Source organism: Dendrobates tinctorius, unplaced genomic scaffold (assembly GCF_039654945.1).
Source record: "Dendrobates tinctorius isolate UK_male_01 unplaced genomic scaffold, ASM3965494v1 ptg000039l, whole genome shotgun sequence".
Lineage (NCBI taxonomy): Eukaryota > Metazoa > Chordata > Amphibia > Anura > Dendrobatidae > Dendrobates > Dendrobates tinctorius.
Window position 1 is genome coordinate 37,615,194 of NW_027361707.1, and position 21,991 is coordinate 37,637,184.

At 46.4% G+C, this 21,991-nt stretch overlaps 1 protein-coding gene across 1 annotated transcript; it reads left to right on the forward strand.

The window, feature by feature from the left end:
• Positions 1–1,945: 1,945 nt before the first annotated feature.
• Positions 1,946–17,821, forward strand: LOC141088515 (mediator of RNA polymerase II transcription subunit 28). The gene is made up of 4 exons (XM_073574640.1): positions 1,946–2,382; positions 8,425–8,491; positions 10,680–10,792; positions 17,533–17,821. Exons 1-4 carry the CDS (start codon positions 2,230–2,232, stop codon positions 17,728–17,730), a joined length of 531 nt encoding a protein of 176 aa, XP_073430741.1. The 5' UTR covers positions 1,946–2,229; the 3' UTR covers positions 17,731–17,821.
• Positions 17,822–21,991: the final 4,170 nt, after the last annotated feature.

Below are 21,991 nucleotides of genomic sequence, written 5' to 3' on the forward strand. Positions count from 1 at the left end.
TCAGGACACATTGCACAATAATTCTTGTGGCCCAAATTCTTCTGTTACCCTTGGGAAAATAAAAAATTGGGGTCGAAAAGATCATTTTTGTGGAAAAAATGATTTTTACATTTTTATGGCTCTACGTTATAAATGTGTGTGAAGCACTTGGGGGTTCAGAGTGCTCACCCCACATCTAGATAAGTTCCGTAAGGGGTCTAGTTTCCAAAATGGGGTCACTTGTGGGGGTTTCCACTGTTTAGGCACATTAGGGGCTCTCCAAACGTGACATGGCGTCCGATCTCTATTCCAGCCAACTTTGCATTGAAAAGTAAGACTATGTGCACACGGAGTTTTTTGCCTCTGTGGATTTTGTAGTGAAAACTGCAGATAAATCTACAGGATTAAAGTCCTGTGGTTTATCTGCGGTTTTACACCTCATAATGGATGAAAAGAATTGACATGCTGCGGATTGTAAACTGCAGCAAAACCGCGCGGAAAAATCCGCAGCATGTGCACAGCGGTTTCCAGTTTACCATTGAAAGCAATGGTACTGTACAACGCAGCTAAATCTGCTGCGGACCAACAGGACCAGAAACGCTGCGGATCCGCAGCAGAATCCGCACCGTGTGCACATGGCCTAAAACGGCGCTCCTTCCCTTCCGAGCTCTGCCATGCGCCAAAACAGTGGTTCCCCCCCACATATGAGGTATCACCGTACTCAGGACAAATTGCACAACACATTTTGGGGTCCAGTTTCTCGTCTTACCGTTGGTAAAAAAAAAAAAATTGGATTTGAAGTAATTTTTTTGTGAAAAAATGTAAATGTTCATTTTTTTGAACATTCCAAAACTTCCTGTGAAGCACTTGAAGGGTTAATAAACTTCTTGAATGTGGTTTTGAGCACCGTGAGGGGTGCAGTTTTTAGAATGGTGTCACTTTTGGGTATTTTCTATCATATAGACCCCTCAAAGTGGCTTCAAATGTGATGTGGTCCGTAAAAATAAAATGGTGTTGTAAAAAGGAGAAATCGCTGGTCAACTTTTAACCCTTATAACTTCCTAACAAAAAAAAATTTGCTGCTCCCAAATTGTGCTGATGTAAAGTAAACACGTGGGAAATGTTACTTAGTAAGTTTTTTGTGTGCTGTGTCTCTGTGATTTAAGGGCATAAAAATTCAAAGTTGGAAAATTGTGAAATTTTCAAAATTTTCGCCAAATTTCCGTTTTTTTCACAAATAAATACAAGTTATATGAATGAAATTTTACCACTGACATGAAGTACAATATGTCACGAGAAAACAATGTCAGAATCACCGGGATCCATGGAAGCGTTCCAGAGTTATGGCCTCATAAAGGGACAGTGGTCAGAATTGTAAATATTGGCCGGTCATGAACGAGCAAACCACCCTTGGGGGTAAAAATATGGGGGAACCACAGAAGTTCGGATCTCCCCACTTCTCCCTATTGCTGCATTCCCTCTGGATCAGTCCGTCATTGTTACTGTCAGTGACATCTGTGATCTGTATGTCAGCCCTTCTCATGCACAGCACCATGGAACCAATGGTGCTATATAAATAATAATAATTCGTAAAAATACGATGTATGAAAATAGAAACTAATCCGCTCAGAAAGCAGCGGAACGAGATAAGAACCAAACCGCCAGGATTATGGGGTTTTTTGGTCGCTGCAACATTGGAAAGTGGCATCAATAAAAACCCCTGGGGGCAAAGAATAACCCTCAGCCCCCGAAAAATGAGAACTCTACAGGAAAATGGCGACGTGATATGTATCTTATCACAACTGTAGAATATAGACTCCAGTCTGGTTCTTTGACCCCTAAAAAAAAGGAAAGGAAAAAAGTTCTGGCTGTTACATCTATGACTGTAGAGCAGTGACTGTCATCTTCTGCTCATGCGCACAAGTGCAGGCCGGGACGGTCCAGCCCTGTATCCATGACTCCCCACCAGTCTGAGCCGCTCGGGCCCTGCTCTCGTTTCCCTGTGCTATGGCGCCATCTGGTGGCTAAAAAAAAAACACGGCTGTAGCTGTTATTCCACGCTTTGCCGCTGTGTGGCGATTCCCAGCTCCGGACATACTTTGTTGTTGGGAAGCACATTCTCTTCCGAAAATAAAGCATTAAAAAAAATCAGTTACCAAATCAATGATGGCGGCGTAGGGCGCATGCCAGTAGTGGTTGTGCAGGAAGACGTCCGGTGACGTCAGTAGCCCTGTTCTGTTCTTCTGTCTCATGGCGTCTTCTCTCAGCGGGATGTTCTCCGGGCAGCCTCCCGGGCCTCCGCCGCCCATGCAGCCTGGAGCAGGGCCTGGCCTGATGTCCACTCCTCCCGGGGCGAAGAACACCAACAGCACCCTGGTGGACGAGCTGGAGTCCTCGTTCGAGGTAGGAACGTGCAGACTGGAAACTGGGGCCGTCCGACTACAACTCCCAGCATTCCCTGATGACGTCAACATGCTGGGAGTTGTAGTTCCACAGCAGCTGCACAGTCTGCACTGCAGATGATGGAGGAGGGACAGGTGTATATTAGTAGTCTGCAGCCTCACTACAAGTCCCAGCATGCACACAGGACACTGGTGCTTCTCTCCCCCAGCTCTGGAGCACTGCAGCCCCCCCCACAGCAGCTCTGGAGCACTGCAGCACCCCCCCAGCAGCTCTGGAGCACTGCAGCCCCCCCCCGAGCTCTGGAGCACTGCAGCCCCCCCACAGCAGCTCTGGAGCACTGCAGCACCCCCCCCCCCCAACAGCTCTGGAGCACTGCAGCCCCCCCCCCCCCCGCAGCTCTGGAGCACTGCAGCCCCCTACCCCCCCCCCCCCCCCCAGCAGCTCTGGAGCACTGCAGCCCCCCCACAGCAGCTCTGGAGCATTGCAGCCCGGCTCTGGAGCACTGCAGCGCCCCCCCCCCAGCTCTGGAGCACTGCAGCGCCCCCCCCCCCCCCAGCTCTGGAGCACCGCAGCCCCCCCCCCCCCCCAGCTCTGGAGCACTGCAGCCCCCCCACAGCAGCTCTGGAGCACTGCAGCCCCCCCCCCCCAGCAGCTCTGGAGCACTGCAGCGCCCCCCCCCCCCCCCCGCAGCTCTGGAGCACTGCAGCCCCCTACCCCCCCCCCCCCCCCAGCAGCTCTGGAGCACTGCAGCCCCCCCACAGCAGCTCTGGAGCATTGCAGCCCGGCTCTGGAGCACTGCAGCGCCCCCCCCCCAGCTCTGGAGCACTGCAGCGCCCCCCCCCCCCCCCCAGCTCTGGAGCACCGCAGCCCCCCCCCCCCCCCCCCAGCTCTGGAGCACTGCAGCCCCCCCACAGCAGCTCTGGAGCACTGCAGCCCCCCCCCCTGGCTCTGGAGCTGTATACCTAACATCTTGGTCTGAGGGAAGAGATGATTTGTATTTTGCCTCCTCTATGGCAGACCCCGCTGACTTCTGTAACGGCGGCTCCGGTGTATTACCGGGGAGTTAGATGGAGGGGTCTGCAGGCCGCCATGTCGGGAACACCGGGGTCTATGCACCACAATAACCAGCATTCCCTCTGTTCTAAGGGTGTGCTCACATTTCGCTCTGTCACCGTTCCTTGTCCCTGTTGGGGCTTATGTCCGAACCTCCCCGAAAAACGGGTTTCGGACGCATGAGCTGACGGGGCCATAGACTATAATGGTGGTGACAGGGCGAGCGTGGGCTCTGACGTGCGTCATTTTCAGGTGTATGTGACTACTGGAGGCGGACGCTCGGACAGAGGAGACTGTGTCTAGTAGGTGTACACGCCCGAAAATGATGGACGTTCGAGCCCATGCTCGCTCTGTCAGCACCATTGTAGTCTATGGCCCTGTTGGCGAATATGTCCGAATCCTGTTTTGTGGGGGACGGTGAAGTAACCATCGACAGCGCCGCTGACCGGGGGGATAGACGCAATGTGAAGGCACCCTAAGGTATGTTCACACTGAGTGAAAAACAATTGGAAAACTTCCTATTCATTTCTATGGGAAATCCTCTGTGCTGTTCATATGATGAGGGTTTTCCTTTTAGAGTAGCTGCTGTTTTCATTTCTATGTCATGAATTGATAGGACACATGAAGATTAGACACGTTGTAATACATCAGAGAAATCTGCTTCTTTCTTATTCTCAAAATCCCATTACTGAGACAGGAGAAGACAGTTCACTGTAGAGAGGAGGGGGGAGGAGCTCTGCCTTTAGCTCCTCCTCCCTCATCTACATAGAATCTTATCGGCACCAACTGTCTTCCGTCTCATTAATGTAACAATGAATTCCGATTTTAACCAAGAATTGATTATTTTTAAAGTGATCAGTCCAGGAGGAGAAGAAATCAGATTTCTCTGAAAACATAGTTGTTGGACTTGTTTCCACTCAAGAAAGTATTGTGTGAACGTGTCCTAATGGTTTCCAGTGGTTTGTTAGGGTGATGCTGGGTGCGGCCACACAGAGACTTTTTCCATCACACAAGTTGGCGCAGTCTGAGATCGGTTACTGACTTAGGATAAAAGCCAAACCAGAATCTGTTTGCTGACACATGTTTGGAAGGTGTAACTCCTCCTCAGTGCAAAGCATGAGATCTGATTTGGTGTATGAGAGGCATCTGACTTGGGTCTACGGGGTAACAATCTCCATGTTTAGAGTGACATGTCTAGAATGCCAGTGTAAGGAGACTTAAAGGCCATACAATGCTCCTGGGAGGTATGTCACTCTCCACAAAGAGAGATGCCACCCTTTAGACCTCAGTCAGAGGCCTCTCCATACAGCAAAATTAGATCTCATGCTTTGCACTGAGGAGGGGTAATATCTCAAAACACGTCTGCAAGTTGAGATTTTGGTTTGACTTTTATCCAAAGTCATATGGCAAGGCTCGTTAAAGGGTCGATACTTAATTTTAGGATCGCTACTTCCAGTAGATGGCGCTAGAGTTCAAGTCCTCTTACTCTCTGAAGAGACAATTTGCATATTTAATTTCCCAGAGGAGCATTGTATGGCCTATAAGCCTCCTTACCCTGGCATGTCGCTCTCCAGGAGGAGAAACAGGGCACTTACATGTAAGTGCAGCCAATTTACATCTATGGTGTCTAACCTGTTAGGAAATCACAACTCTCTGCATGTGAAGATCAGCTCTCCACCCTCCTGTCAAAATCATGGGCGGACATACCGCCGGTTCAACCTGTGCAACTGCACAGGGGCCCAGAGCCTCCAGGGGGCCCTGCAAGGCGGCTAATGAGGAGGGCAATTTGGCCGGTTTCTCCGGGCCCGAGGGGCAATGATATGATGGGGTGATGGGGAGAAGGCCGTGATGGGGAGAGGGCAATTATGGGATGGTGGGGAAAAATGAAATGATGATGGGGTGGTGGGGGAGAATGCAATGATGGTGGTGGAAAGGGCAATGAATGGGGGAGGTGGAGGTGGTGGAATGGGCAATGATGGGAGTGGTGGGGGAGAAAGCCAAAATAGTGGTGGGGGAGAAGAAAATGATGGAGGTGGTGAAGAGGGCAATGATGGCTTGGGGGAGAGGACAATAATGAGATGTGAGGGGAGGAGAACAATGAGGCGTGTGGGGGATTGGGATGGGAGGAAGGGGGACTTATAATTGCCTTAGGAACAGGGGGAGGTGGAGGAAGACATTATTATTATTACTTACTATGTCTAACACAGTCCCTAATTATATAGTGTACTCACTAATTCTGTATAACATCATCCTTAGTTACATAGTTTCCTCTTTTATTATGTATAACACCGTCCCTTATTACGTACCATCCTCTCTAGTTATATATGGTGCCGTCCCTTATTATATACCTTCCTCTGCTGTTATGTACAGTGCTGTCTCTTACATAGTGTATTCTTGCCCTCTTTTATTACATAGTCCCCTCTCTTTTTAGATATAAAATGACTGCTGATCGAGGAGCCGGTGACCAGGCTACCAGTCCATCAGCTCCTCCATTAGAAAAGAAGCTTTCCCATGCTCCATCAGCCATCATTGCATTATACAGCTAACAAGACAGGACGGTAAGTAATAAAAAACAGGGCTCTATATAATTCAAAATGCAAGGGACCGTACTGTACATAACGAGAGGGCACACTGTAAGGGACAGCAATATACATAATAAAGGAGATTATGTAATATATATACATGTATGTGTGTGTGTGGCTATATACACACGTAGCTTTGACGCCATAAAAGGAGGGGGGCCCAGACACATTTCTTGCACAGGGGCCCCAAGCTGTCAGTGTCCGCCCCTGGTCAAGATCACACCTCACCACTTGTACGCTTGACCCACTCCCGTCCCACCTCATCCCTAACCTTGCCACAGTCTTCATCCCAACTCTAACACACCTCTTCAACCTTTCACTTACAAATGGTGTCTTTCCCTCTTAATGTGTACAAACTGTAAAGCGCTGCGTAATATGTTAGCGCTATATAAAAATAAAGATTATTATCCTTTAAACATGCCTCAATCACACCCATCCTCAAAAAGCCCTCCCTCGACCCATCCTCTGTGTCTAACTATCGCCCGATATCTCTTCTCCCTTATGCCTCAAAACTACTGGAACAGCATGTATATCTTGAACTGTCCTCCCACCTCTCCTCCTGTTCCCTATGTGATCGGTTACAATCTGGCTTCCGACCACATCACTCAACTGAAACTGCCCTAACTAAAGTCACCAAGGACCTACTAACCGCCAAGAGCAAGCGACACTACTCTGTCCTCCTTCTCCCGGACCTGTCTTTCTCCTTTGACACCGTGGACCACTCTCTCCTGCTACAAATTCTCTCATCTCTTGGCATCACAGGCTTGGCCCTATCCTGGATCTCATCATACCTAACAGACCGAACATTTAGTGTCTCCCTCTCACACACCACCTCCTCACCGCGCCTCCTGTCTGTTGGTGTTCAAGGCTCAGTTCTAGGACCCCTACTCTTCTCCATCTACACCTTCAGCCTGGGACAGCTCATAGAATCCCACGGTTTGCAGTATCACCTGTACGCCAATGACACGCAGATCTACCTATCTGGACCTGACCTGACCTCACCTCCTTACTGACCAAAATCCCACAATGTCTGTCTGCTGTTTCAGCCTTCTTTTCTGCTCGCTTTCTCAAAGTGAACATGGACAAAACAGAATTCATCATCTTTCCCCCATCTCACTCTACTCCTACACCAGACCTATCCATCATTGTCAATGGCTGCTCGCTTTCCCCAGTCCCGCATGCTCTGTGCCTTGGGGTCTTCCTCAACTCTGCCCTCTCTTTCAAACCACATATCTAAGCCCTTACCTCCTCATGCCGCCTCAAACTCAATTATTTCCCGGATCCGCGCATTCCTCAACCATGAAACCACAAAAACACTAGTGCATGCCCTTATCTCCTGCCTCGACTACTGCAACCCCCTACTCTCTGGCCTCCCCTCCAGCACTCTGGCACCACTCCAATCCATCCTGCACTCTGCTGCCCGACTAATCCACCTGTCTCCCCGTTATTCCCCAGCCTCCCCCCTATGCCAGGCCCTTCAATAGCTTCCTATTGCCCAGAGGCTCCAGTTCAAAACCCTAACCATAACATACAAAGCCACCCACAACCTGTCTCCCCCATACATCTGTCACATGGTCTCCCGGTACCTAATCGCACGCAACCTTCGATCATCTCAAGATCTCCTCCTCTACTCCCCCCGTATCTTTTTCCCACCACAACCACATACAAGACTTCTCCTGTGCTTCCCCCATACTCTGTAACGCTCTGCCGCAACACATCAGACTCTCACCAACAACGGAAACCTTCAAGAAGAACCTGAAGATCCACCTGTTCCGACACACAACCAGCACGACCTGCTCTACCCTCTCCTACTGTATCCTCACCCATCCCTGTAGACTGTGAGCCATCGCGGGCAGGGTCCCCTCTCCTTATGTACTTGTGTGTCCCTTGTCTTACAAATGTTTATTATACTTGTCTATATTTCTCATTTCACATGTAAAGTGCCTTGGAATAAATGGTGCTATATAAATGTATATTAATAATGTGTTAGGGCGTGCTGGGAGTTGTAGTTTTGTAACAGCTGGAAATCACTGAAATACGGAAGAAATTGTTAGTGTTTCCAGTACTCGGCGCATTGGGACAACGTCTGGTCTGTGCGCCCTGAGCTATACACAGCATCCCTTACTACAATGTTTCTACTTTAGGGGTGTTTCACCCCAATCCTTCCCTGACTGCCCGGCCGTGCATGGAGATCAGACATGTCCCGTCCTCTTCTGGGTGCTTGCAGGGCAGCCATGTTCCTGCCCACTGTCAGTTTCATGGTTTTCCGCAGCTTGTTGGAGATGGCAGCTGTCACTCACACTTGCTCCACAGAGAAGGACTTCTAGTCGGGGCAATGCTGTAACATGGCCGCCTCAGAAATGGTATAATCCATTGTAGATGTAATTCGTTTTCCTCTCTATTACAGGCTTGCTTTGCTTCTCTCGTGAGCCAGGACTATGTGAACGGCACAGACCAGGAGGAGATCCGCACAGGTAACATACGCCGAGATGCTGAGTCTCTGTCGTTTATAGGGATTTTACTTCTTTTACCAAATTTATCCAAATAGCTCTCCATACAAACCAGGTGATGGCACCATGGCTCAGAGGTCGTTATTACTCATTATTACCTTTTTTGATGCTGCTTTGGCTTTTGTTGTCTAAATTACATAGTGGGGAAAAAAGTATTTAGTCAGCCACCAATTGTTCAAGTTCTCCCACTTAAAATGATGAGAGGCCTGTAATTGACATAATAGGTAGACCACAACTATGAGAGTCAAAATGAGAAAACAAATCCAGAAAATCACTTTGTCTGATTTGGCAAGAATTATTTTTCAAATTAAGGAGGAAAATAAGTATTTGGTCATCTAAAAACATGCAAGATTTCTGGCTCTCATAGACCTGTAACTTCTTCTTTAAGAGGCTCCTCTGTCCTCAACTCATTACCTGTAGTAATGGCACCTGTTTGAACTTATCAGTATAAAAGTCACCTGTCCACAACCTCAAACAGTCACACTCCAAACTCCACTATGGTGAAGACCAAAGAGCTGTCGAAGGACACCAGAAACACAATTGTAGCCCTGCACCAGGCTGGGAAGACTGAATCTGCAATAGGCAAGCAGCTTGGTGTGATGAAATTAACTGTGGGAGCAATAATAAGAAAATGGAAGTCATAAAAGACCACTGATGATCTCCCTCGATCTGGGGCTCCACGCAAGATGTCACACCATGGGGTCAAAATGATCACAAGAACGGTGAGCAAAAACCCAGAACCACAAGGGGGGACCTAGTGAATGACCTGCATAGAAATGGGACTGCCGTAACAAAGGCTATTTTCAGTAACACACTATACCGCCAGGGACTGAGATCCTCCAGTGCCAGACGTGTCCCCCTGCTTAAGCCAGTACATGTCCGGGGCCGTCTGAAGTTTGTTAAAGAGCATTTGGTTTATCCAGAAGAGTATTGGGAGAATGTCATATGGTCTGATGAAACCAAAGTAGAACTGTTTGGTAGAAACAAAACTAGTCGTGTTTGGAGGAGACTGTATGCAACTCCGCATTCTAAGAACACCATACCTACTGTGAAGCATGGGGATGGCAACATCATGCTTTGGGGCTGTTTCTCTGCCAAGGGACCAGGACGACTGATCCGTGTACACGAAAGAATGAATGGGGCCCATGTATCGTGAGACTTTGAGTGCAAATCTCCTACCATCAGCAAGGGCATTGCAGATGAAACGTGGATGGGTCTTTCAGCATAATGATCCCAACACACACCACCAGGGCAACGAAGGTGTGGCTTCGTAAGAAGCACATGAAGGTCCTGGAGTGGCCTAGTCAGTATCCAGGTCTCAACCTCATAGAAAACTTTTGGAGGGATTTGAAAGTCTGTGTTGCCAAGCAACAGGCCCAAAACATCACTGCTCTAGAGGAGATCTGCATGGAGGAATGGGCCAACATACCACCAACAGTGTCGCCAACCTTGTGAAGACTTACTGAAATCGTAATTGGATTTGTTTTCTCATTTTGACTCTCATAGTTGTGGTCTACCTATGATGTCAATTACAGGCCTCTCTCATCTTTTTAAGTGGGAGAACTTGCACAATTGGTGGCTGACTAAATACTTTTTTTCCCTCACTGTATGTGAAGAACTACAGATCCAATGATTCCTCTTCCACCACACAGACATTTCTTATAGTTAAAAAGTAATTACTCACATAACACAGCTCCGGTACTGAAACTGTTCAGTCTGCTGCCCAGCTTGAGAAACACAATCCATTAAGAGACATGGAGGCTGAGGAGAGATGTGGGATCAGTGGAAATGAGAGGTTTATGATGTGTGACGGCCTGTACTCGATGGTGGGGAGATTACAGCGTACTGGACGTAATACAAGGAGGGAATAAATGCCAGGAGCGTGGAAATGTGACTGCATTTGTGTGAGAGTTTAGATAAATCACCATAAACTCATGTGAGCTCCATTTATACTTTTTTTTTTTTTTTCTGAAAGTGTCCGTTATTCCAGATAGGCACAGAGACGTAGCAGACGGTCCCCTTACTGCTGAAATGTTTTGAAAGCGCTTTACTGCAAATGTCTGTCTACAGCCCCAGCCCAGGGGTCCATGCTGCGTCTGTTATGTGGTAGCACCAGTCTGAAACGTTCCCGGTCTTCTTCTCTCCTCCTCAGGTGTTGAACAGTGTATTCAGAAGTTCCTGGATGTGGCCAGACAAACAGAATGTTTCTTCCTACAGAAGAGATTACAGCTGTCTGTCCAGAAGCCGGAGCAGGTTATTAAGGAGGTGAATATCCTACTGTGAGGACCATGTCATCTCCTCACTACTCCTAAGGATGATGTCTCCATAGCAAACTGGCTTATCTCAAAGAGGTCTCCAGGACTTAAACCCCATACACATTTGATTAATGTCAGCTGAGCCCACTGATATCTCCAGGATTGTCCCACAGTCTGTGTCTGGAATTCCTCTGACAGTTTGTTGGGGGGGCATAATGAAATGGAAGGTCTGATTTTTGGCCTGCCGATCGCATTGTCTCCCTGAGATAATCTGCAGCCATACGTGCCAGGCGATGGCTCCCTCATAGAAAATGCGGGACGCGCGCCTCTTGTGTATGAGAGAGGCGGCTGGAATGTCTGCCATCTGAATGATTGCTCAAAAAGAGACTGTTGGCGCTGAAGACTGTTCCAACCATGAACAGGCGCTTGGTGCACCATTGGTGTGGCCAAACAGTTCAGTGCACCTTTTCACATACTTGTTTTCACTTTTATCAGCGCCCTTTTACTGACTTTATAAAGCCAGAGCTGTCAATCAAAATAGAGGGGGTGAAGATGGGGGAAAACAAGCAGGTGGGAAACTGCACGGGACTGTTTGCCACATCAGAATAGTAATTCTCTGCTGACAGATTCCCTTTAAACATTCATGACCTGTCCTTAGGGCCCGTACTGATTAGTGCTATGAAAGGGCCAAAGCTGCAGCCCCATTCACCGCCACACTTGTATGTACAGGGCTGCAATAAGGGAGTTGTGCCACTAAGTCTGAGTTCACACGTGGCGTTGTTTTCGCGTTTCCGCGGCGGTTTTAACCGCTCGATTTTGCCGCGAAAACGCGAAAAATAAGCATCCCATGCATTCCTACGGGATTCCGCAATGCTGTACTAATGCTGTGGTTTTTACCGCGGCGGAATCGCTTCGTGGTAAAAACCGCAGCATGCTCATTAATTTGCGGAATCGCGGCGATCCCGCACCCATAGGAATGCATTGTTCCGTTTACTTTCCGCATGTGGCTGTGCACACCATGCGGAAAGTAAGCAGAGCATTTGCGGATGGTACCCACGGTCCAGAGTAGAGGAGACTGTCCTGTAAAAAATAGAATTTAAAAATAAAAAATATTGTTATTCTTACCTTCCGGCGTCCCGCGCAGTCTTCCCGCTTCTCTTCACGCTCTCGTTCCCAGTAATCCTTTGCGAAAATGCCCACGATGGCGTCCGCTCTCGCGGGATCGCGAAGTCTCGCTGTCATTCGCGCGACGTCATCGCGAATAACCGCGAGACGTCACGATCCCGCGAGAACTGACGTCATCGCGGGCATTTTCGCAAAGGATTACTGGGAACGGATGCGCGGGACGTCGGAGGGTAAGAATAACACCATTTTTTATTTTTTTTTTTACATTTTATCTTTTACTACTGATGCTGCATAGGCGGCCTCAGTAGTAAAAAGTTGGTCACACTTGTCAAACACTATGTTTGATGAGTGTGCCCAACCTGTCAATCAGTTCTCCAAGCGATGCTACAGATCGCTTGGAGAACGCTAGCACTTTGCAAGCTAATTACGCTTGCAAAATGCTAGTTTTTCCGCGGGAAAATCGCGGGAATTTAAAATGCGATTTTCCCGTGGACTGGAATTCCGGAATTCTCGCGGTAATTTCCGCGAGAGTTCCGGTACGTGTGCACTTAGCCTTACAGGCATAACACGCTATATAAGACATGTGCGGCCCCATCCAGCCCTGCCCAAGAAATAAAACCGTATATCACTTTACCTGGAGGGTTATCTATCTACCTGTGTACCCTAACAGACCTTACTGTAAGACAACATGGTCGCTCAGGTGGCAATAGTATCCATTGTAAGGCTGATGGAGCGCTGTGGGGGAACTAAAGGTTATGTCCACACTTTGCATGTTTGTGGCTGATGTCCCGTGTGGATTTGCATGTGGAAATCCAGAAAGTAATACAGTACCAGCTAACTGACATGATAAATCTCATTTATACAGTTAGGTCCATATATATTTGGACAGAGACAACATTTTTCTAATTTTGGTTCTAGACATTACCACAATGAATTTTAAACAAAACAATTCAGATGCAGTTGAAGTTCAGACTTTCAGCTTTCATTTGAGGGTATCCACATTAAAATTGGATGAAGGGTTTAGGAGTTTCAGCTCCTTAACATGTGCCACCCTGTTTTTAAAGGGACGAAAAGTAATTGGACAGATTAAATAATTGTAAATAAAATGTTCATTTCTAGTACTTGGTTGAAAACGCTTTGTTGGCAATGACTGCCTGAAGTCTTGAACTCATGGACATCACCAGACGCTGTGTTTCCTCCTTTTTGATGCTCTGCCAGGCCTTCACTGCGGTGGTTTTCAGTTGCTGTTTGTTTGTGGGCCTTTCTGTCTGAAGTTTAGTCTTTAACAAGTGAAATGCATGCTCAATTGGGTTGAGATCAGGTGACTGACTTGGACATTCAAGAATATTCCACTTCTTTGCTTTAATAAACTCCTGGGTTGCTTTGGCTTTATGTTTTGGGTCATTGTCCATCTGTAGTATGAAACGACGACCAATCAGTTTGGCTGCATTTGGCTGGATCTGAGCACACAGTATGGCTCTGAATACCTCAGAATTCATTCGGCTGCTTCTGTCCTGTGTCACATCATCAATAAACACTAGTGACCCAGTGCCACTGGCAGCCATGCATGCCCAAGCCATCACACTGCCTCCGCCGTGTTTTACAGATGATGTGGTATGCTTTGGATCATGAGCTGTACCACGCCTTCGCCATACTTTTCTCTTTCCATCATTCTGGTAGAGGTTGATCTTGGTTTCATCTATCCAAAGAATGTTCTTCCAGAACTGTGCTGGCTTTTTTAGATGTTTTTTAGCAAAGTCCAGTCTAGCCTTTTTATCCTTGATGCTTATGAGTAGCTTGCACCGTGCAGTGAACCCTCTGTATTTACTTTCATGCAGTCTTCTCTTTATGGTAGATTTGGATATTGATACGCCTACCTCCTGGAGAGTGTTGGTCACTTGGTTGGCCGTTGTGAAGGGGTTTCTCGTCACTATAGAGACTATTCTGCGATCATCCACCACTGTTGTCTTCCGTGGGCGCCCAGGTCTTTTTGCTTTGATGAGTTCACCAGTGCTTTCTTTCTTTCTCAGGATGTACCAAACTGTAGATTTTGCCACTCCTAATGTTGTAGCAATTTCTCGGATGGGTTTCTTCTGTTTTTGCAGCTTAAGGATGGCTTGTTTCACCTGCATGGAGAGCTCCTTTGACGCATGTTTCCTTCACAGCAAAACATCCTAAATGCAAGCACCACACCTCAAATCAACTCCAGGCCTTTTATCTGCTTAATTGAGAATGACATAATGAAGGGATTGCCCACAAATGTCCATGAAATAGCCTTGGAGTCAATTGTCCAATTACTTTTGGTCCCTTTAAAAACAGGGTGGCACATGTTAAGGAGCTGAAACTCCTAAACCCTTCATCCAATTTTAATGTGGATACCCTCAAATGAAAGCTGAAAGTCTGAACTTCAACTGCAGCTGAATTGTTTTGTTTAAAATTCATTGTGGTAATGTCTAGAACCAAAATTGGAAAAATGTTGTCTCTGTCCAAATATATATGGACCAAACTGTACGTTGCTGATCATTTTTGTGCAGAAATTGACGCGTTAATCCGTGTTGTGGAATTGTAGATTTCACTTTCTGCAACGCATAGTCTGAAATCTTTTTCAATTTCTCAACAAAACAGCTCATGTTACATACTGATAAGATGCAGAAGAATCAAATGCAAATCTGCTATTCATGGAGATATCCTACAGGGATTGTCCAGAAGGATTAGAAAACCATGGCTGCTTTATTCCAGAAACAGCTGTCCACGTTAATTTCCACGAAGCTGAGCTGGAGTACCAGACATTCCTGGCTGACAGATATGACACTTTCTAGAAGAAAGTAGCCATGTATTTTAGATCCTAGAAAACCCCTTTAAATATAACCATAGTAGACATCAGGGCTATGGAGTCGGTAAGCCAAACCTGCGACTCTGACTCCTCAATTTCCCTTACACCGACTCCACGACTCCGACTCCCACATATATTGCTTATATTTAAGTGAAAAATTTATTGTAGTACAATGTGAACATCAGACATTTAATCATTTCTATGATCCAATAATCAAGATATTTAGAACATAATATTTATTGGAATACAACTTTAGAACACAAAAAACTGTAATAAATTGTAAATATGTAATACACTGTATACATGTACATGTATACGGTACAGACCAACGTTTGGACACACCACCTCATTCAGAGTTTTCTTTTCATGACTATGAAAATTGTAGATTCATTCTGAAGGCATCAAAACAATGAATTAACACATGTGGAATTATATAAAGTGTGAAAGAACTGAAAATATGTCTTATATTCTAGATTCTTCAAAGTAGCCACCTTTTGCTTTGATTACTGCTTTGCACACTCTTGGCATTCTCTTGATGAGCTTCAAGTGGTAGTCACCAGAAATGGTCTTCCAACAGTCTTGAAGGAGTTCCCAGAGATGCTTAGCACTTGTAGGCCCTTTTGCCTTCACTCACCCCAAACCATCTCGATTGGGTTCAGGTCTGGTGACTGTGGAGGCCAGGTCATCTGGCGTAGCACCCCATCACTCTCCTTCTTGGTCAAATAGCCCTTACACAGCCTGGAGGTGTGTTTGAGGCCGTTGTCCTGTTGAAAAATAAATGATGGTCCAACTAAACACAAACTGGATGGAATAGCATGCCGCTGCAAGATGCTGTGGTAGCCATGCTGGTTCAGTATGCCTTCAATTTTGAATAAATCCCCAAGAGTGTCACCAGCAAAGCACCCCCACACCATCACACCACCTCCTCCTCCATGCTTCACGGTGGGAACCAGGCATGTAGAGTCCATCCGTTCACCTTTTCTGCGTCGCACAAAGACACGGTGGTTGGAACCAAAGATCTCAAATTTGGACTCATCAGACCAAAGCACAGATTTCCACTGGTCTAATGTCCATTCCTTGTGTTCTCTAGCCCAAACAAGTCTCTTCTGCTTGTTGCCTGTCCTTAGCAGTGGTTTCCTAGCAGCTATTTTACCATGAAGGCCTGCTGCACAAAGTCTCCTCTTAACAATTGTTGTAGAGATGTGTCTGCTGCTAGAACTCTGTGTGGCATTGACCTGGTCTCTAATCTGAGCTGCTGTTAACCTGCGATTTCTGAGGCTGGTGACTCGGATGAACTTATCCTCCGCAGCAGGGGTGACTCTTGGTCTTCCTTTCCTGGGGCGGTCCTCATGTGAGCCAGTTTCTTTGTAGCGCTTAATGGTTTTTGCCAATGCACTTGGGGACACTTTCAAAGTTTTCCCAATTTTTCGGACTGGCTAACCTTCATTTCTTAAAGTAATGATGGCCACTCCTTTTTCTTTACTTAGCTGCTTTTTTCTTGCCATAATACAAATTCTAGCAGTCTATTCAGTAGGACTATCAGCTGTGTATCCACCAGACTTCTGCACAACACAACTGATGGTCCCAACCTCATTTATAAGGCAAGAAATCCAACTTATTAAACCTGACAGGGCACACCTGGGAAGTGAAAACCTTTTCCAGTAACTACCTCTTGTAGCTCATCAAGAGAATGCCAAGAGTGTGCAAAGCAGAAATCAAAGCAAAAGGTGGCTACTTTGAAGAACCTAGAAAATAAGACATACAGTATTTTCAGTAGTTTCACACTCTTTTGTTAATTATATAATTCCACATGTGTTAATTCATAGTTTTGATGCCTTCAGAGTGAATCTACAATTTTCATAGTCATGAAAATAAAGAAAACGCTTTGATTGAGAAGGTGTGTCCAAACTTTTGGCCTGTACTGTGTGTGTGTATATAATAAACACACACACTATGACTTATCTCGGCTAAGAGAAACCCTAGACCCTCAGGCTTCATTCACACTATGGGCGTAGCCAGGATCAAACCTAGGGGGGGAGGCAGAATCTCATACTGTTCCGCAGAATTTCATACTGCACACCTCAGCTGCTGCAGAACCTCATACTTCACACCCCTACACTTGAAAATAAAGCCTGCATCTTAAGAAGATGTGGTGATGAATGCAGTCTATTTATTCCAACTATCAGTTGATGTTACTGAAGACGAGCAATGCCTGTCCTGGGAGTCCTTTTGGGCAGCTATGAGATGTACCTGACTGGTGCTAAAAAAAGGAGTGTAGTCTGTGTGCTATCCAGCGTTCATTCTTTTTGGTACAGATGTGATATGGATAAATGGATATATAGAGCAGATTTCTAATCTACTTTTGCTATTGAAAACATTATCTATGAGCTCGTGATGCGGTTTTTTTAAAAAGCTGATCTGCTTTTGCAACTGAAAAACGTATCCTCAAAAAACGCTGGAAAAACGCTGTGTGTGAATGTAGCCTTAGATCAGGAATAGAACAGCCATTTATAGGACATTTCATAACTTTCCCAAATTCCTATGAAAAAATATTCAGCACATTCTGCATTGAACTACTGTACCCAATTTATTATATATTTTAGGAGTCGGAGTCGGTCCATTTTATACCGACTCCAACAAAATGAGCACCGACCACGACTCCGACTCCACAGCCCTGGTAGACATAATAGCAAACCTCCTCCTGCCAGGAAGCATTGTTTGCTGTTTGCCATCATCAAACCCTTGCTACAATATAAATTGCCTTTTTTTTTTTCTACATTTGCTCCTGATAGGATGTGACAGAACTGAGGAGCGAGCTGCAGAGGAAGGAAGCGCTCATTCAGAAGCACCTGGCTAAGCTACGGAGCTGGCAGCAAGTCCTAGAGGAGATTAATGGTCCGCCTAAGAAGCCAAGCGAAATGCCACAAGGGCCTCTGGCATTCCTGGAGCAAGCCTCTGCCAATATCCCTGCGCCAATGAAGCAGACGTGACCTGAAGGACAAATTGTAAAGAATATTTTTGTTTGTTTTTTTTTATACTATATTTTGGAAAGGGGAGTCAATTAAAAAATGCTTCTATAAACTGGTGTATTTCAGTGTTTCTTAATGTTTCCAAGTGTCAGATTCAAAAAAGCTAAAATACTCTGTCCTGCGCAGTAAGTGTCACATGTATGACGGGCAGAGAACTGAGGTGGTGCAAAAATAATAGAAGTGTCCATCTGAGTACATGATAGAGAAAGGAAAGCGTACCTTGCGCAGATCGTAGTAAGAAAAAACAGAGTTTGTGTTGTTTTTTACCTGAGCCTGTTGTGTCAGAGCAGGCACAGCGCTGAGGAATAATGAGGCGATTCTGATTTTCTGTTGCTCCACCTGCTGGACTCTGACATCCAGGCAGAAATCCAAGGAAGGGAGAAAAATCGGGGTTTGGTTCAGTGCTGCCATGGATGATGAGGTGATGTACCACTGGGGTCATTGTATAAAAGCTTTCATCGTTGCTTCGTGTTTCGGAGACGGTCTAGCCCCTTCATCAGGCTGGACTATATACACGATGAATACCCATGATTTTATACACTCCTATAGAACATATATCAAATGAATCCAACTTGTGATCTGTTGGCAAATTAGCTGACACCCAGACCAGAGGGTGCTACCGTTTAAATAGAAAGAACGGTCTTAGTTGCAACAGATCCTTATAATTGTCCATCTGGAAATGAGAGAACACAATTTCTGCATTAGAATCCAGGCTTGTGCTCACAGGCTCTGAGTTGTGCAAAGCTGCCGCACATCTGCCTGGTCCTTAACCCCTTTCCGACATTGGGCATAATAATACGCCAATGTCAGACAACCTCCTTTTGATGTGAGCCCACTTCTTTTCCAGCACGTCAGCTGTTTTGAACAGCTGACATGTGCCCAGAACAGCCGTGGTTGGAATCGCGATCCACCCTCGGCTATTAACCCGTTAAATGCCACTGTCAAACTCTTGACAGCGGCATTTAACACGCACTTTCGGCAAGCGAGCCGGAAATCCGCCTATCGGTGACCCCCGTCACGTGATTGCGGGTCACCGATAGGTTGGCATAACTACCATAGGTCTCCGGTAGATATCTATGATTGTCACTGCCGTATTGCTATGAGCGCCGCCCTTAGAGAAAGCTGGCCACCCCGGCGAAATGCACGTCAGTGACTTCATCCCAAGTAGAATATTATCTCAGACTAATGAAGGCACTATTCGTATATCCACCGCCACGCTACTCCCCGTCAGATCTCTGATTGAGACACGGGTAATGAGATTTAGGGACTGGCGGGCTGATATCAATCCTCACATGGTCTCCTGACACGAGACATGAAGAAGAGCGATCTTAATTGCAGCGCAGACGATCCCCGTAGTTAACACCGACAGGTGGATCGGGGATCACCGGCATTCATACTTACTACACTATTGGCAGACGGCGGCACAATTGCCTATCTTCTTTAGTTTGCAGTTGTGCAACTAGCAGAGTGGTTTGAGTTGCAGTGCCGATGATACCCCCAGCCGACACCGATGTACTTCTCTGCCCACAGCTTTACAGTGCCACAATTATGTATCTGCAGGTAATACATAATAATAATTATCCAAGTGCTGCATAATACAAGCCTCTGAATTTAATACAATAACGGGAACGTTTAGGGTGTGACATCAATGATGGCAATCCAACATCAAGCCATTGGATCTTCTTAATGCCCATATTAAATTGAAACCCAGCCTATTATTATAGGATCAGTGGCTGGGATATCATATCATAATTCTGAGACAGTCACTTGGGAACTAGTGATCATAGTGGTGCTTATAAAATAAATACTATGATCCAATGTACATCTTATGATGTATGATAATTTCATTTAAATTTAATTTTAATTTATGATTTATAATAAAGGACAATTTTATTAAAAACTCCCCTTCCCCTATTTCCCCCTTTTCTTCCTTATTTAAGGGTCAAGCCAGGACATGTTGTACAGTGCTGTGAAAATTAATTGGGACAAAGCATTTTTTTAAGTAAAATCGTAAGTTGGTTACCAGTCAGTGATTCAAACCAGTTTTAACTGCTTTGAGCAGGTGTGAGTGCCAGTTCAAAGCAGTTAAAACTGGTTTGAATCACTGACTGGTAGCCAACTTACGATTTTACTTTAAAAAAATGCTTTGTCCCAATTAATTTGCACAGCACTGTACATGTATTTCTGTTTGAAAGCCAAAGAAATATGGGACTGCTCAGAAGAACAGCATACTTTGATTAAAAAGTTGATTGCAGAGGGTTAAATTTATGAAAAAGTGCAATAATAGGCCATTCAGCTAAAATGATCTCCAGTGCTTTAAAATGGAAAGCCAAACCAGAGAGACGTGAAAGGAAATGGAAGAAAAGCCAGGAGGCAAAGACTCAGCCAATGATCAACTCCCAGATGATCACAGACAGTCTCATGTTACCTGTGAGCACTGTGACAGAAGACGCCTGAGTGAAGCTAATATCTTAGCAAGAAGTTTCTGCAAAGTCCCACTGTTAAAAAAGACATGTACTGAAGCGGATACAGTTTGCCAAAGAACACATCAATTGGCCTAAAGAGAAATGGAGAAACATTTTATGGACTGATGAAAGTAAAATTGTTCTTTTCCAGGACGTTCCTCCTGACAGCACCATGGAGGTTTTCCTCCTCCTGACAGGGACAGGAAAGCACACAAGAGGATAAAAGGCCCCTCTTCACCCCAATTCCCTCAGTGTTTTTCCTGTCTCTGCATGGAGGAATGCACAAGGGGAAGTTTGCTTACCGGATGGGCCCAGGGGGATCATGCAGCTTGTCCAATCCTTCCCCCTGTCAAGGAATCCGGGACTGACACTTCCCTGGGTGGGAGTCCCTCAGCCTCGGAGATCAGTGAGCGGACGAGGCTCCTCAGAAGAGCCGCTTCCTCCCACAGGGAGGCTCTCGGCTCCGATACCGGTCGGCAAGTCATCGCTACTACCGGAAGTTGCGCGGTGGAGAAGGCCGTCGCAATTCCAGTGACGTCAGAGCAAGACGTCGGGGCAAAAGGTCGGTGTGCGTTCCAAAAAGGAACACGGAATTCGGCAAGACAGGTGGTGCCTTCCCTGAATCTCGCGGGGGACAGAATAACAGCAGTGCAATGGAGAATCCGGGCAGGACTGAGCAGGAAGGGGTAAGGGCGCTGTGCGCAATCCGCTGCCTCTGATCACAGCCCCTGACTGGTTCCCTCTTTTGCGCAGAAAAAGACAGAAATCAGATTTCGCACCAGAGAGAAGGAAGATTTTCTAAGGGGTGTTGCTGGACTCCAGTCACAGAACATCTTTCTTGCCAGTAGAGAAACAGAAATCGGTGAGGAGCAGAATGAGAGAGCTCCTGAAAGGTCACGTTTCCATCATATCCACAATGAGAGTTTTGGGCCTCATGATGGCTTGTATCCCCTGTGTTCATTGGGCACAGTTTCACTCGTGCCCTGCAGAGAGAGGTCTTGTCAGCCTGGGATTGACGACAGTCTACCCTTGACAGAAAAACATCCTTATCCCCGGCAGAAAGGAGGTCACTACTTTGGTGGATTCAGCCAGGAAACGTAAAAGTGGGAATTCATTGGATTGCCTCTTCATGGCTGGTAATTACCACGGACTCCAGCAAGTAGCGATGCGGAGAGCACCTGGTAGGAAGTATTCTCCAGGTAGAATGGCCATCGGACATGCGTTCCAGGTCTTCCAACTACAGAGAACTCTACGCTGTGTCGGAATCCCTAAGATTTAATCGAGCACTGTTAAGGGGCCAGCACGTCAAGATTCTGTCGGACAATGTGACGGCGGTGTCCTTCCTGTGTCTCCAGGGGGTCCCAGACATTGAATGCTCCAGGATATGGCAAAAGAGATTTTTTTCATGGGCATAGAAGACAGTCCGACAGCAGTTCATCTCGAGGGGGTCTCAAAATGTTGTGGTGGACTACCTGAGCAGATGAAAGGTCTGGCAACGAAATGGGAGCTAAACGAGGTGTTCCTGTACTTCTGTCATCTCTGGGGAAGGCTTCAGATAGATCTGTTCGTGACCAGGAAAAATGCAAAGACAGACGGATTATACTCGCTGAACTCATCATACCATCCAGAAGCCGTCGACGCATTAAGTCAGAGATGGAGACGGTCCCTGTCCTACGCTTTCCCCCCCCATAGCACTCATTCCTGCCATCCTCCGGAAGATACAGGAGGATCAGGCGAAGGTACTTCTGATCACCACG

Coding starts and splice junctions, on each gene's coding strand:
- LOC141088515 (XM_073574640.1), top strand. CDS start 2,230: ATGGCGTCTTCTCTCAGCGGGATGTTCTCCGGGCAGCCTCCCGGGCCT. Junction 2,383..8,424: donor AGCTGGAGTCCTCGTTCGAG/GTAGGAACGTGC, acceptor TCTCTATTACAG/GCTTGCTTTGCTTCTCTCGT. Junction 8,492..10,679: donor CCAGGAGGAGATCCGCACAG/GTAACATACGCC, acceptor TCTCCTCCTCAG/GTGTTGAACAGTGTATTCAG.